The sequence below is a fragment of the Gobio gobio genome (assembly GCF_949357685.1).
Source record: "Gobio gobio genome assembly, chromosome: 2".
Taxonomy (NCBI): domain Eukaryota; kingdom Metazoa; phylum Chordata; class Actinopteri; order Cypriniformes; family Gobionidae; genus Gobio; species Gobio gobio.
Window position 1 is genome coordinate 14,151,963 of NC_137098.1, and position 13,542 is coordinate 14,165,504.

The 13,542-nt window shown below is 36.3% G+C and overlaps 1 protein-coding gene across 2 annotated transcripts in view; it reads left to right on the top strand.

The window, feature by feature from the left end:
- The first annotated feature begins 2,896 nt into the window (after positions 1–2,896).
- The window catches only part of LOC307119273 (uncharacterized protein), a 31,175-nt gene continuing 20,529 nt past the window's right edge, over positions 2,897–13,542 (top strand). The window contains exons 1-3 of one of the 2 annotated variants that reach the window (XM_079805462.1): positions 2,897–3,484; positions 12,489–12,582; positions 13,017–13,395. In XM_079805462.1, the coding sequence (XP_079661588.1) occupies positions 13,086–13,395 (310 nt within the window). In that variant the 5' untranslated portion in view covers positions 2,897–3,484; positions 12,489–12,582; positions 13,017–13,085. Of the gene's footprint in view, positions 3,485–11,245; positions 11,380–12,488; positions 12,583–13,016; positions 13,396–13,542 lie in introns of those variants that run through there. The other variant, XM_079805461.1, reaches the window with a different exon arrangement.

The window sequence follows — 13,542 nt, forward strand, 5'->3', positions numbered from 1 at the left end:
GGAACTGGCCTGCAGTTGGATGTTTATTCCATCCCCCTAAAAAACACACACACACACACACACACACTTACTTAAGAAATAGTTCACACAAAAATTAAAATGAGCTGATAATGTATTCACCCTAAGGCCATCCAATATGTATATGTCATATAAACATAGATATATATGTCATATCTTGGCCAGCAGAGTTTCATATTTGGGTGAACTAGAACTGCACAATTCTGGATGAATCACGATTTTTTGCTGTAATCCTACTTATCAAAGGTTTTAATAGAAATAGCAGAATAATTGTAATTTAAGAATAAGATGATGTAGTTGTTTGAATTAATATTCTTTTTACAATTAATCATGCAGCTCTTCCTTTAATACAGATATTGCCTCTTTTCAGATTATATTTTGATATCTGAAATCCGTACCTGATGCTCGAATTCGAGCTCTGATATCGTACCTCTTTGTCTGGGAAACCTTCAATGTGTGATAAAAGTTAGCTAGGCAACTAACTTAACTTAAGTTAACTAACGTTAAGAGTCACAATTTGTCAGTCGCCTGTCATAAAAGTCTTTCAAAAATATATAGATGAATCGATTTCAGGAAATTTAATTTATAATATAAAATATAATATAAGCTAAAACTATAATATAAATCATGTCAACTCATGTCTCAACTTCCACAGCTAAGTAGCGACATCGCTAGCTATTTTAGTCTGACTCTGGTGATCAACTAACGTCACTATTACTAATTATATAATAATATAACGACCAAATACAACCAGAAACAAATGTTCAGTCTTACTTGTGAAAGGTAATTCCCCGAGAACTGTTTCCAATTGTGCGGTGATTTGTACAGCCCCGAGCAGCACACGAAGCAGGCATTTTTCTCAATTCCTGTTATTAGAGTTATTGGAAAGTTGCCCTCCGCAATATGGCGGCGTCGTTGACGTGCGGTCCAGCGGCCAATAGGGCGTCTATGTATTTATTATGTCTATGAGGCGGACCTCCCTCGGACACATTTCTAACCGGCATGCATCTCGCGCTGATCACCGGTGATCGGTTCTGCGCAGATTTTGCTCATCTCAAACAAGCCTATTGTCGACTAACCTCCGCCCACAAGAACGCGCGAAAAAGGGGGCGTGGTCTTGTTGCTCCCGCGTGGAGAATAGGAAGTGTTGCGTTCGGTTGCGTTCGTATAGTTTGTTTGTTGCCATGTCGTCGTCGAGACGCTGTTATTTTCATCCCGGAGTCAAGTCACCTTTGTTTGGCTTTCCCAGGGACGCTGTACTTAGAGATCATTGAGCGCATGCATCCCCGTTATGGTAAGAGGCGTGACCTTTCCGGTAACGTGCGCTCTGCGTGCCCTGCGTGCGCTCTGCGTGCCCTAACGTATTTCTGAAGGAGGGACTTCATAGAACAGGGAAATCTTTCAAGTCGTTTTGAGGACAGTGAAAACAGCAGTATACAGATAAGTAAATTGTGTGAAAAATACTGTGTTTTTTTACACGCGAAACATGAACACATGTTATATTGCACACTGTAAACACGATCAAAGCTTCCAAAAAAAACACGAAAAACGGGACCTTTAATGCACACAATATACAAGGCAAGGCAAGGCAAGTTTATTTGTTATAGCACATTTCATACACAGTGGCAATTCAAAGTGCTTTACACAGAAATTAAGTTAAAATATTCGTAAGTGAATTAAATAAAAATATATATAGTATAACAGTTATAATAGGAATGAAAGGAAATACAAAATAAAGATGAAATCCCCTATCTGTGGTGGAAGAAAATGGAGAGTCAGGTTTACTTTAAAAATATTTGTCAGGTAACTGTGCGTTTAGACAGTACCCTTGCAGACAAATCTTCTTGGCCTAACTTGAGGGCGTTCTCTAGATGTTTTACCCATCAGAGCGGATCTACACGGTCCTTCCTCTCACCACCACGGTGAGAAGACCATTACAATAGTCCACCCTGCTGGTAATAAAAGCATGAACGAGTTTCTCTAAGTCTTGCCTGGAAACAAAGCATCTAATTCTTGCAATATTTTTGAGATGATAGTAAGCCGATTTAGTTATTGCTTTGACATGACAACTGAAGCTCAGGTCTGACTCCAAAATCACACCAAGATTCCTGACTTGATTTTTTGATTTTAGACTTTTAGCCTCAAGATATGCGTTCACCTTGAGAATTTCATCTTTGTTTCCAAATGTAGTGATTTCAGTTTTGTCTTTGTTTAACTGAAGAAAGTTTTGGCACATCCAACTGTTAACTTCTTCAATGCATTTACATAGCGAGTCAATGGGGCTGTAGTCATATAGGTGATAGGGCTAAGTAGATCTGGGTGTCGTCAGCATAGCTGTGGTATGCCATTTTGTTATTTTTCATTATTTGGCTCAGTGGGAGCATGTACAGGTTGAATAGGAGTGGTGCAAGAATTGACCCTTGTGGGACTCCGCATGTCATGGATGTCCACTCAGACTTATGGTCTCCTATACTCACATAATAACCTCTCCCTTCTAAGTATGACCTGAACCATTTGAGGACCATTCCGGAAAGCCCAACCCAATTTTCTAGCCTGTCCTTACATTATGGACTAAACACATTTAAAATATATTAACAAATGTCATTTTGGATTTTTTTCCCCCATGTGCTTTAGTATGTCAATATAAAAATAAGTGTACTTTATAAAATATAAATAACAATAATTATTTTAAACATGTTTAAGTAAAATATAGGTAGACATTATTACAAGCTGCATTTTTTAAAAGTGCACTTAAGTGTGTTTATAAATATTGTCATGAAAGTGTACTTTCCTTAAGTAAAAATGAATTAGATATTATTACAAAGTGCATTTTAAAAAAGTGCACTTAAGTGTGTTTATAAATATTGTCATTAAAGTGTATTCTCTTTAAGTACACTTAAGTGGCCTTTAATTTTAATTATATCATATTATCTGCAAGTGCACTTTTTAAAAAGTATACTTTTAAGATTTTAAGTACACAAAAAGTACACTTTCAATACAATTAAGCACACTACTTTTTCACAAGGGTATACATTGAGTGGAAATTATGTTTAAAATAAATGTGAAAAATGTAATAGTTTTACACAAGTAATCAAAAGTTCCCTTCCATACACAGGTCAGTGTAGTTAATTTCTATAATTTTGTAATGTATAAAGTTGGAAGATTCCTTGTATCAGATCTGTGTATTAAAGCGCAAGCCTAGGCTACTGCTCTCTATTCTGTTATGAATCAAATACAGAAAATCAATTGTGACATCACAGTACAATCAAGATGGAACTTTTAGAAAGTTGCATTTCAAGATGGTCTCTCATATTTGCGTGCTCAAAACTTGCTTTGTGTGCACATCTGTTTTTCCTTTTCTTCAACCGTTATCACTGAATTTTGATTTCTTGGCCACACATTTGCACAACAAAGAATTCAGCCAAGAGGAAAGTGCACATCTACAGATGCCAGAAGTCGACAACAAGTACGTTTTTACAAATAACTATTTGGCAGATATGTTAGTTAAAAGTACACAACGTAACCTACAAAACTTTGACTGAGCAGCTTTGTGCCCATAGCACAATTTCTACTACATTTGTGATTTTGAAAGAGCATGCGCAAAACGCGGCACTTCTGGCGGCTTCTCCAGCGGCCAGGGATTTCTCCTGCAGCACATGCCGCGGGACAATCAGATAAGCTGTCCAAAGCTGAAATTGATTTAATATCAAAATTGTGCAGCACATCAGAAACTCGTTCTGTATAACAGGAAACATTCATATTTAATATTAACGTTGCAAATTAATATAGAATAAACAGAATTTTTTATGAAGGCGTGGTAGGGAGACCGGGGATGGTTGTAACACGGGTCAGTTGTAACAACTCCAATCTGTCCAATCAGGAACTAGTTACAAATCAACTGATTCACTTTGAACATGCTCAGTTTAGTCCTTATTCCACATGTGAAAAAGTAGAGCTCTGTGGCAGACATAGCAGATGCTAATGTGAAAAAAATATTTTTGAGGTAAGAAAGTTACTTTTTTTAGTTTGTTTATATTTGTTATGGGAATTTCTGCTTTGTAGTTAAACTCATCAAATGTAAATTATGTTCCCTTTCGTTCAGTCACTACGACGTACGTTAGTGACTAACGAATGGGGGTTTCGCTTAGAAGCCTATCATCTTCGAGCATATAGAAAACGCCCAATGGCGTGCCAATGCCATGGGGCATGCGGAATTTGCATACGTAACTCCGCCTCACCGCGTGAGTATATAAGGAAGTACGTGGCAATATCGCATTATGTTTCTGCTTTCGGAGCCAAGAGTACCTACCTCTTCACTCCTCACAAGCTTTCTGAGACTCTTCTTCGAGACAAGCAGCTTTCCAGTCGGTGTTGGTGTGACTGCGCGTTCCAGTGATCGCATACTTCCTGCCTGCTGATCTGCGCGCCTGACAGCTGTTGGGCCCCGCCCCCAATGCCTTTCGCTCCCGAGATGCATGAGGAGATCACGCGGTCGCGGAAGTCCCCGTGCTTCCTGCGACCATTTGGTGGCCTCCTCCGCCTTCTCTGCCCTTGATGGGGCCGCGGCCTAGGGTACACTGGGTACACCATAAATTGTTTAAAAATTGCCTATCACGTTAAATTTGACATCGCTAGCTTTTAATCTAAATCACCACCACACGTTAGCATTTCGCTAGCCTGTTAGCTTGTCATCTCTGCACCCGGATCTCCCTTTTTCTAAGTTCATTAGTCTTCATTTTCTAAGTTCATTAGTTAGATTAGTAAATAGTGTCCAGCAAACGATTGTGATAAGTAGTAAGTTGGATTAATCAACAAACACGGTAAGTCATGTCTTCTCCTGTCATTGTCACTTGCACTTCATGCTGCATGTTCAGTATAGGCTTCTCCGCTGGCGAACAGGGCTTCACATGTGATAAATGTAAGGAGATAGTTAGGCTGACGGAGAAGATTTCAGAATTAGAAACACGCATCCATACTTTATCTGAGAGTAGTGAGGATGTAACATAGTGTTTCTCAACGGGGGCGGTACCGCCCCCCAGGGGGCGTTCAGAGCACAACGGGGGGCGTTGGAAGCAAGATTCTTGAAAGGGGGGCGTTCAGGTGTTCCTGGGGGGCGTTCACAAGTTTATACCAAAGATCCTATGCAAAGATCCAGGCAAGACAAAATTAAACATGTATGCTAATTACTTGCAAAATAATGCCTACCACATTATAAAATCTGCCTGTTTAATGCGACGTAAACTATATCGTTTATTTTACAATGACTAAAGCGCTCAATCCGGTGGTGGCTAGAATCCAGCGCTGACTGGAATCACGCAGCGGAAGAATGGGAAGTTGACAAGCCATTAAAAAAGTATTGACTTAAGAACCACAATAAATCATGTTCATATTCACTCCGGTGATGAATTTTATTTGTATAAAGGTAAAACTTTTAAATTTTTAGGCATTAATCAATGCAATGCCTAATGCCAAAATGTTTTCTTAAAAGCCCTATTCGCATGGGATTTATTGCCTGGTGACCTCTAGCCATTTGTAATAATTGCGGAGGTTGTTTGTGATCTTAATCCAGTGCGAATCGGCCATGTCTGTAATTTGTAAAATTACCCCGCGAATGACCTACCATATTCCGCCGAACACACCCTGTGATAATATTAGTCCTATGCGAATCGCCATCTCTGTGATTTGGCCAGGATTTGGAGGGTCGTATATAACTTTTGCAAGGTTTTTGTTTCCTGTGCGCATTTGTATCCACATTTCGCGAAGAACGAAGGCTGCATTCATAACGCACACCGTTATAAATCCCTGTGCTGCTGTGCACATTATACTTTCACTTTAGAATTAGAGCCAATTTGGGAGCGAATTGCTTGAAAGGTGTGTTCAATATTATTATTAATGAAAAACACAAAAACAGAACAATACAATGACAAGCTCGCTTAAATGGGTGCTTTTACATTTAGCTTTAATCTTCTGCATTCATATTGTCAGTTCCTCACTCTTGTGATAAATGAAATCTCCTGCAGCTGGTCTGTGCTCAGTTCAGTTTTTAATTGTAACGATCTGTTCTCTAACTGAACTATTTTTATTACTAGGTTATACAAAATCAAAACGACGGTGGAAAAGTGATGTAACCGGTGTAACACCGACTATCGCAACCAGAGGCGAACCAACATTGAGTGGGGGCCCCAGGCAAAATTAACCAATGAGGCCCTATTTAAAAAATTTTTTAATACAGCCTATCTTCGTTATCTAATTTTACAACATACAAAAAGTAGTCAAAACACATAAAACCTATATATATATATATATATATATATATATATATATATATATATATATATATATATATATATATATATATTATATATATATATATATATATATATAACTAAATAAAGTGCTTTTGTTTAATTAACAAAATGTCAATCTTCATCTTCATAAGAGAAGATACAATACAATATCTTCAAAATACTGTACAACCTTCATATTTATAACCAATTGTCACCTTAAAAACGGTGCTTTGTGTGGTGGTGACAGGAACAAGAAATTATCCGACATATAGAAATATGGTTATCATTTTAATCACTTTATTTTATTAGTTTATCAACTAGCCTATGTTAACTCAAACTAATTTAATGTAGAAGAGCTGGATATACTTATTAGCCTACTAATTAAATAGTGCACATTTATATGAGACTAATTTAATTAGGCTGCTTAAATATATAAGCTGGGTGCATGGAAGCGGCGCACACGCTTAAAGCTTGAGAAAAAACACTGGCAAAAGTAATGATTATAAATGTGTCAGAAAAAAAATAACAAGGAGCCATTTTATTTGTTTATTATTAAACTAGTATTTTCTGAGTCAGTGTCGGCTGGAGAGATGAAGTTGACGATGCCGCCTCTCCGCTGCGCCTTGTGGACGCGCCTTTAGAGAGAAATGCACTTTTCATACGGATTACAACCAGAGAATATTTGTTTTCGATTTGAATTTGTTCGTTTAAAAGTAGACATTTCAAGCTTTCAGGCTAGATATATTTCTCATATATATGTGAGGCAAGAAGCCTGATACGCTTAGTTTCGGTTCATTTATGAGATGCGCTGCAGACAAAAGAAAGCACGCGTCCTGTTTGCTTTCTTTATTTTATCTATTTTAACTATTTGTTAGAGCGAGCGGCCAAGCCAAACGGATAAGTTCTCTTCATGCTTAACAAATCAAATCATGCATTTTATACAGTTTGAAGAAGGAGAGGAGGTGGCGAAAGCATTGCCTCAAAAGGCGGGGCCCCAGGCAAATGCCTGCCTTGCCTGCCCTATTGCGACGCCTCTGATCGCAACAAGCCTAGATAACATAACAGCACGCGGTAAGGAACTGTTGTTTTATGATACATCATATGATACAGCTAAATCTATAACGAAAAAAAAAACATTTATAAGTATTGACATCATATCCGGGAGATAAGTCAGTAAATACGAATAAAATCACACACTTTGCTTATCCTGTGCGAATGCATCCTGTGCGTAATTTCTAAATCACACGAGGTCCCCAGAAATACTAATCCCGTGCGAATAGGGCTAGTTCATCAAGTAGCCTAATTCACTGGTCAGGCATTATTGTTAACTCGCAAGACTGTAAGGAGAAAATGACAGTTTGACACTGTAATAACATTTAGGTAATGTATTAATTCCACCGTCACATCTGAGCGCAAAACGCTGCGTGGATAGTAGCTTATCAAGATAGTTAAAAAATAATTAATACTACAATAATTTAACGGTTCCTGTGTGTTTATTCTTGCTAGAAGCTTTTGTTTTTATTTTACTGATCATGAACACGAATTAATCATGACAAACCAAATTAGTTTTAATTTGTAGACTATTAATTAGGCTATAGCCTACCATTGATGAAAGCTGATACCAAGGAATTTAGGCCTATAATTCCTATAATTCCTATAATTAGGCCTATAAATCATGATTATATAATTTTTTTATTGAAAGTAGGCCTAAGGTTAATGATTAGAACCCTGTGAAATCCATTAATAAATAAATACAAATATATATAAATAAATATATATATATATATATATATATATATATATATATATATATATATATATATATATATATATATATATATATATATATATATATATATATATATATATATATATATATATATATATATAATTTTGTTTTTATTTTTTCAAATTCCGCTAATTTTTCCCCCTAATTCCGTCTTAATTTTTCTGGATTCCGTTTTTTGGACTCCATTTTAATGGTTAAATATTTTTTTAGTAATAAAAAAAAGCATGTCTAATTAATTTAAATAATGAAACCTATCAATTTTGCAAAAATTACATCTTTAGAGCCTTATGAAATAGCCTGTTTTCCCCCATCCAATTCCGTTTCATTTTTCAAATTCTGTTTTCAAATCAAATGAAGACCTGAAATATTAATTTAATTAATTTTATTCATATGAAATTAAACAGTTTTTTGTCAACGTGCTGCACTGAGCTTTATTGATAAAATTAAAACATGGAAGAGAACGTGATAATTCCTTAAAAATATAAGTTTTGATAATATTTTATTAGTAGTATTATTGCACTGAGACTTGTCTAAATTTTACTGTACAACAGTAATATATTTCTGTCAAATTAAACCGAACTTTTATTTTGACGGGTGGCCGTTTTCTCAAATGAACGGTAAAACGGGAAAAATGTTCAAGAAGTTCCTCTCAGAGCGGCTTGAAGATGAAGTTCATGTCAGGCTACAGAGGCTGAAAACACAGCGAGTGCTTCAGTGTGTGTGAGAACCCGCGTAATAAAACCTAAGTGCAAACATTACCGCTTTGTACACACATATGTTGGTGCAACAACATTATGGGGACTCTCCATAGGCGTAATGATTTTTATACCGTACAAACTGTATTTTCTATCCCCCCACCCATAAACCCAACCATCACAGGAAACATTCTGCATTTTTACATTTTTAATAAAATATTGTTTTGTATGTTTTTAAAGCGATTTGATTTACAGGGACATTTAGAATGTCCTCATAAACCACTTTGATGTTGTAATACCAGTGTAATTGGTAAATGTCATTATACAAATTTGTGTCCTCATAAATCACATAAACAAGCACACACCGACACACACACACACACACCATGTCCCCCCACCAGTAATAATGGTGGTAGATATTTCATTTACAGTGAGTATGACAAACGAGAAGAAAGCAAGAATAGAGGAGAGAGGGAGAAGGAAAACGATGGTTTTGGGAAACGAAGCCCAGTTCAGTTCGACAAAGCTCATTGGACAGGTTGGCCAACCATGTATGGAGGTGTGTGCAGGAGAGAAGGGGGAGACAACGACTTGTCTGGCAGCATTCAATGCAGAAGGCAGAAGTTTGTTTAATGCAGTTTAAATTTATGTGGCTACATAAAATTAAAATTGATGATAAATCACTATTTCCCTTTGCAGTTTGACTGGCCCATTGGTTACCTGAAACACCGGGCCATTTTACCTGAAACAGCGGGCCATTTTACCTGAAACAGCGGCCCATTTTACCTGAAATAGTGGCCCATTTTACCTGAAACAGCGGCCCATTTTACCTGAAACAGCGGCCCATTTTACCTGAAACAGCGGCCCATTTTACCTGAAATAGTGGCCCATTTTACCTGAAATAGTGGCCCATTTTACCTGAAACAGCGGCCCATTTTACCTGAAACAGCGGCCCATTTTACCTGAAACTGCTTATGCAAAAAAAAGTTGGCACAGCTGATGTTTTAAGAACTGTAGGGCTTAAATAATTATATATTTTTTACATAATTTCAACACAACATTATCAAAAACAGTGATTAATAATCATAAAAACACATGGAAAAGGCATATATGGTATTGTATTATTGTCCCAAGCGATTTACCAAAAAGTGGACCAATTAGCTGATATCACCCTACAAAAAAAGTTACGGATTTAATAATAATATTAATAATAAGGACAATAATATTGTGAATAATATACATATTATTATTATTATTACAACAGAATAATAATTAGCATACATGTAGCTCTTTTTTGGTGTGTGTGTGTGTGTGTGTGTGTGTGTGTGTGTGTGTGTGTGTGTGTGTGTGTGTGTGTGTGTGTGTGTGTGTGTGTGTGTGTGTGTGTGTGTGTGTGTGTGTGTGTGGAGAGGGGGGGGGGCGTTAAGGGACCTGGATAATGGATAGGGGGCGCTGGCCCAAAAAAGGTTGAGAACCACTGCTGTAACACATATGTTAAAATAAGACAAATTACACAAATAATGTCAATAACTATTGAAAGTTCATGAAGATTTTATAAAAAAAATTATTCAATTTGTTTTATTTTTAAACATTTTATACCCATTTTCAGTATTTAAAATACTTATATATGTATACACACAGATATGGGCATAAATACATGAAAATACAAAAGATACTTTGTGGAAAATTGTATTTAAATACAAATACAGTATTTTGAAAATACACAAAATACATGTTAAATTGGCGATTCAGTGCAGGTGTCCCTATTAGGCTGAAATCCATCTGGGCCTATTCATTAATATGTGTTGTTGTCCACACAAGTCACAATTTCAAGTTTGATGGGTTTAATTTGATTATTTGGTTAGGGTTTAAGAAGTGTAGGCTACTAAAAACTTTTCACATGTGTCCTCAAAATGACCAACAACCTAATCAGTTTATATGTGAAGATCCATTTATTCACAAACTTCTCACGAGACAAATTATTCAGCAAACTACTTCCTCTCATCTCTGCTTTATGGTGGTTTGGAGAACAGTTACTCAGAGTCGCCCTCTGTTGTGGTTTCACAGAATGAAGCCTTGTTTATACTTTCGCCTGGCTACACAGCGCGAGCCTCTGCTGACTGCACGCTCCTCCCCGCAATTGCAAGTAACTCGTTTATTAGATAAATACTCAGAACAGGTATCTACACAGACTAAGACTGGTGACGCAGGGACTGAGATGGTCAGACGAGATGTGCTGGTGAGAGGTGACAATGAAATATTCCAGATACAGAGTAGAAGACCACAAACACCGAACAGAGACAGCCCACATGAAAAAATACTCTAGTAAATACTATAGTGTTTTTGAACCATACTATAGTAAAGATACTACAGTAAATTGTAGTATATTATAGTATTTACTACACTTACTGTAGTATATTTACTATACGGTTCAAAAACACTATAGTATTTATTAGAGTAATTTTACTATAATATACTATAGTATTTTTTCATGTGGGAGGAATCAAGAATTGGAACACCGCACAGGACCGGGTAGGGAGCACACAACAGGAGACCTCAACAACGATCTGACAAAGGAGATGAGAAATGAGTGAGTATAAGACGGCTCAGGGAATTAGCTGCAGCTGGTGCTGGAAACGAGATCAGCTGGACCCCTAATCAACCCAAGCGGCTTGGTCCCGCCCCACTCACACACACATAACACTGACATGAGACAAACAGGAAACAATGCATTCATGAACCGTGACAAACAGGGAGTCACTCTTGACAACTCAACTCTTCTGTTTTGAAAAGTTAATGTATGACATACAATATACTGGGGCTGATGCTATTTATAAATATAAAATATGGTACAAAGACGTGGTTCTATAAACAAATGAATTTAACCACAGTAGGTAACATGTTGTTCACTGATATTAAAGTTAATAACAAACCTACCGAGACTTATTGAAGATCAGGTTTTCTTTACACTGATCATAAAGACTATACATTTACTCATTTGAGCAATGCAGACGTCAAACTGTTAGTTCACCCAAAAATGTAAATTCTGTCATGAATTCCTCTCTCTCGTGTCGTTCTAAACCCGTCAGACCTTCGTTCATCTTCAGATCACAAATTATGATATTTTTGATGAAATCCAAGAGCTCACTGACCCCTCCATAGACAACTATTTAATTAACAGTTTAATTTCCCAGAATGGTAGTAAAAATGTCATTAAAATAGTCCATGTGACTCGAGTGGTTCAACCTTCATGTTATGAAGCGACGAGAATACTTCTCATGCGCAAATAAATAAACAAAAATAAGGACTTCAACAATGTCTGTCACTCAAAAATTGAGATTTTATATTATATTTATTATTTAATATATTTATCAGTGAGAATATCTAGATATAGATCTATATATTTAGATGTGGAATCTTATAGTCTACATCTTAAAATCATCAATCATAATTAGGTTATTTTCAGGTATTTTTAAACTCAAATTAACTTTATATGTACTTATATATTATACAAATAATTTATTCCTCTAAACAAAACAGTTTTAACTTTTAGACAAAGTCTCTCAGTCTTTAGTTTCCTAATATTTTCAGCACATCATTGAACAACATGTATTTAAATATGTATTACACCAATGCATTCAACTCTGAATTTCTGTCATCTCTTTTATTATTTGTATTTGTGCACTTCTGTGATTGTAGACCCAGCAGTGAACGGGACTTTTATTTTGGTGTGGTGGTGTGACGTCATAAGTCTGCGCCGCGCTCCTGCATGTGTTGATTCTGCTGGAGAAAGGTTTGTGTTTTTAAGCGTTTAAAACAATAGAAACCATCTTCAAAGTTGTACAGGCAACGCAGATTGAATTATTTATTATTAAATGTAACACTGCATTGCTTTATCTATCATTTATCAGCGTTGTGTGAGTAAAGTAACAGAATAAACTCATGAGTAACAGAAGCAGCGGCTCATTTCTTTTTCATGAAACTCTGAGTCTATTGAATCAATTGCTTTGGAAAATGATTCCGTGATTCAAAGCGCTCTATTATTTTCTATCTTGATTTCTACAATCATTAAATAAAAATTATATAATTTGTGTTATTTTATTAGTTTGCAGTGCTAGTTTTGAGTGTTACTGAGACTGAACTGATACTGAACTAGAGCTGAGAGACACACTCAGAGATTTAGTTTGGATTTATTTTTCTTCTGTTAATTATTCTCATCTTAAACAGGACAAACACAGAAACACAGAAAAGCTCCTGCTGAAGCAACTGAGATCCATGTGACACACTATTATAAAGATGGAGTTTATTAAAGAGGAGAGTGAAGACCTGAGGATTGAAAAGGTATTCAGTTTGAAACATGAAGAAACTGAGGAACAAACAAAGAAAGAGGAGAGAGAAGACGTGAAGATTGAAGAAACATTGAGAGTGAAACATGAAGAAACTGAGGAACACACAGAGAAAGAGGAGAGAGAAGACGTGAAGATTGAAGAAACATTGAGAGTGAAACATGAAGAAACTGAGGAACAAACAGAGAAAGAGGAGAGAGAAGACGTGAAGATTGAAGAAACATTGAGAGTGAAACATGAAGAAACTGAGGAACACACAGGTTGGTTTCATTCTTAAAGGTCCCATTCCGCATGATCCCATTGTTCAAACTTTAGTTAGTGTGTAATGTTGCTGTTAGAGCATAAATAATACCTGAAAAATTATAAAGCTCAAAGTTCAATGCCAAGCGAGATATTTTATTTAACAG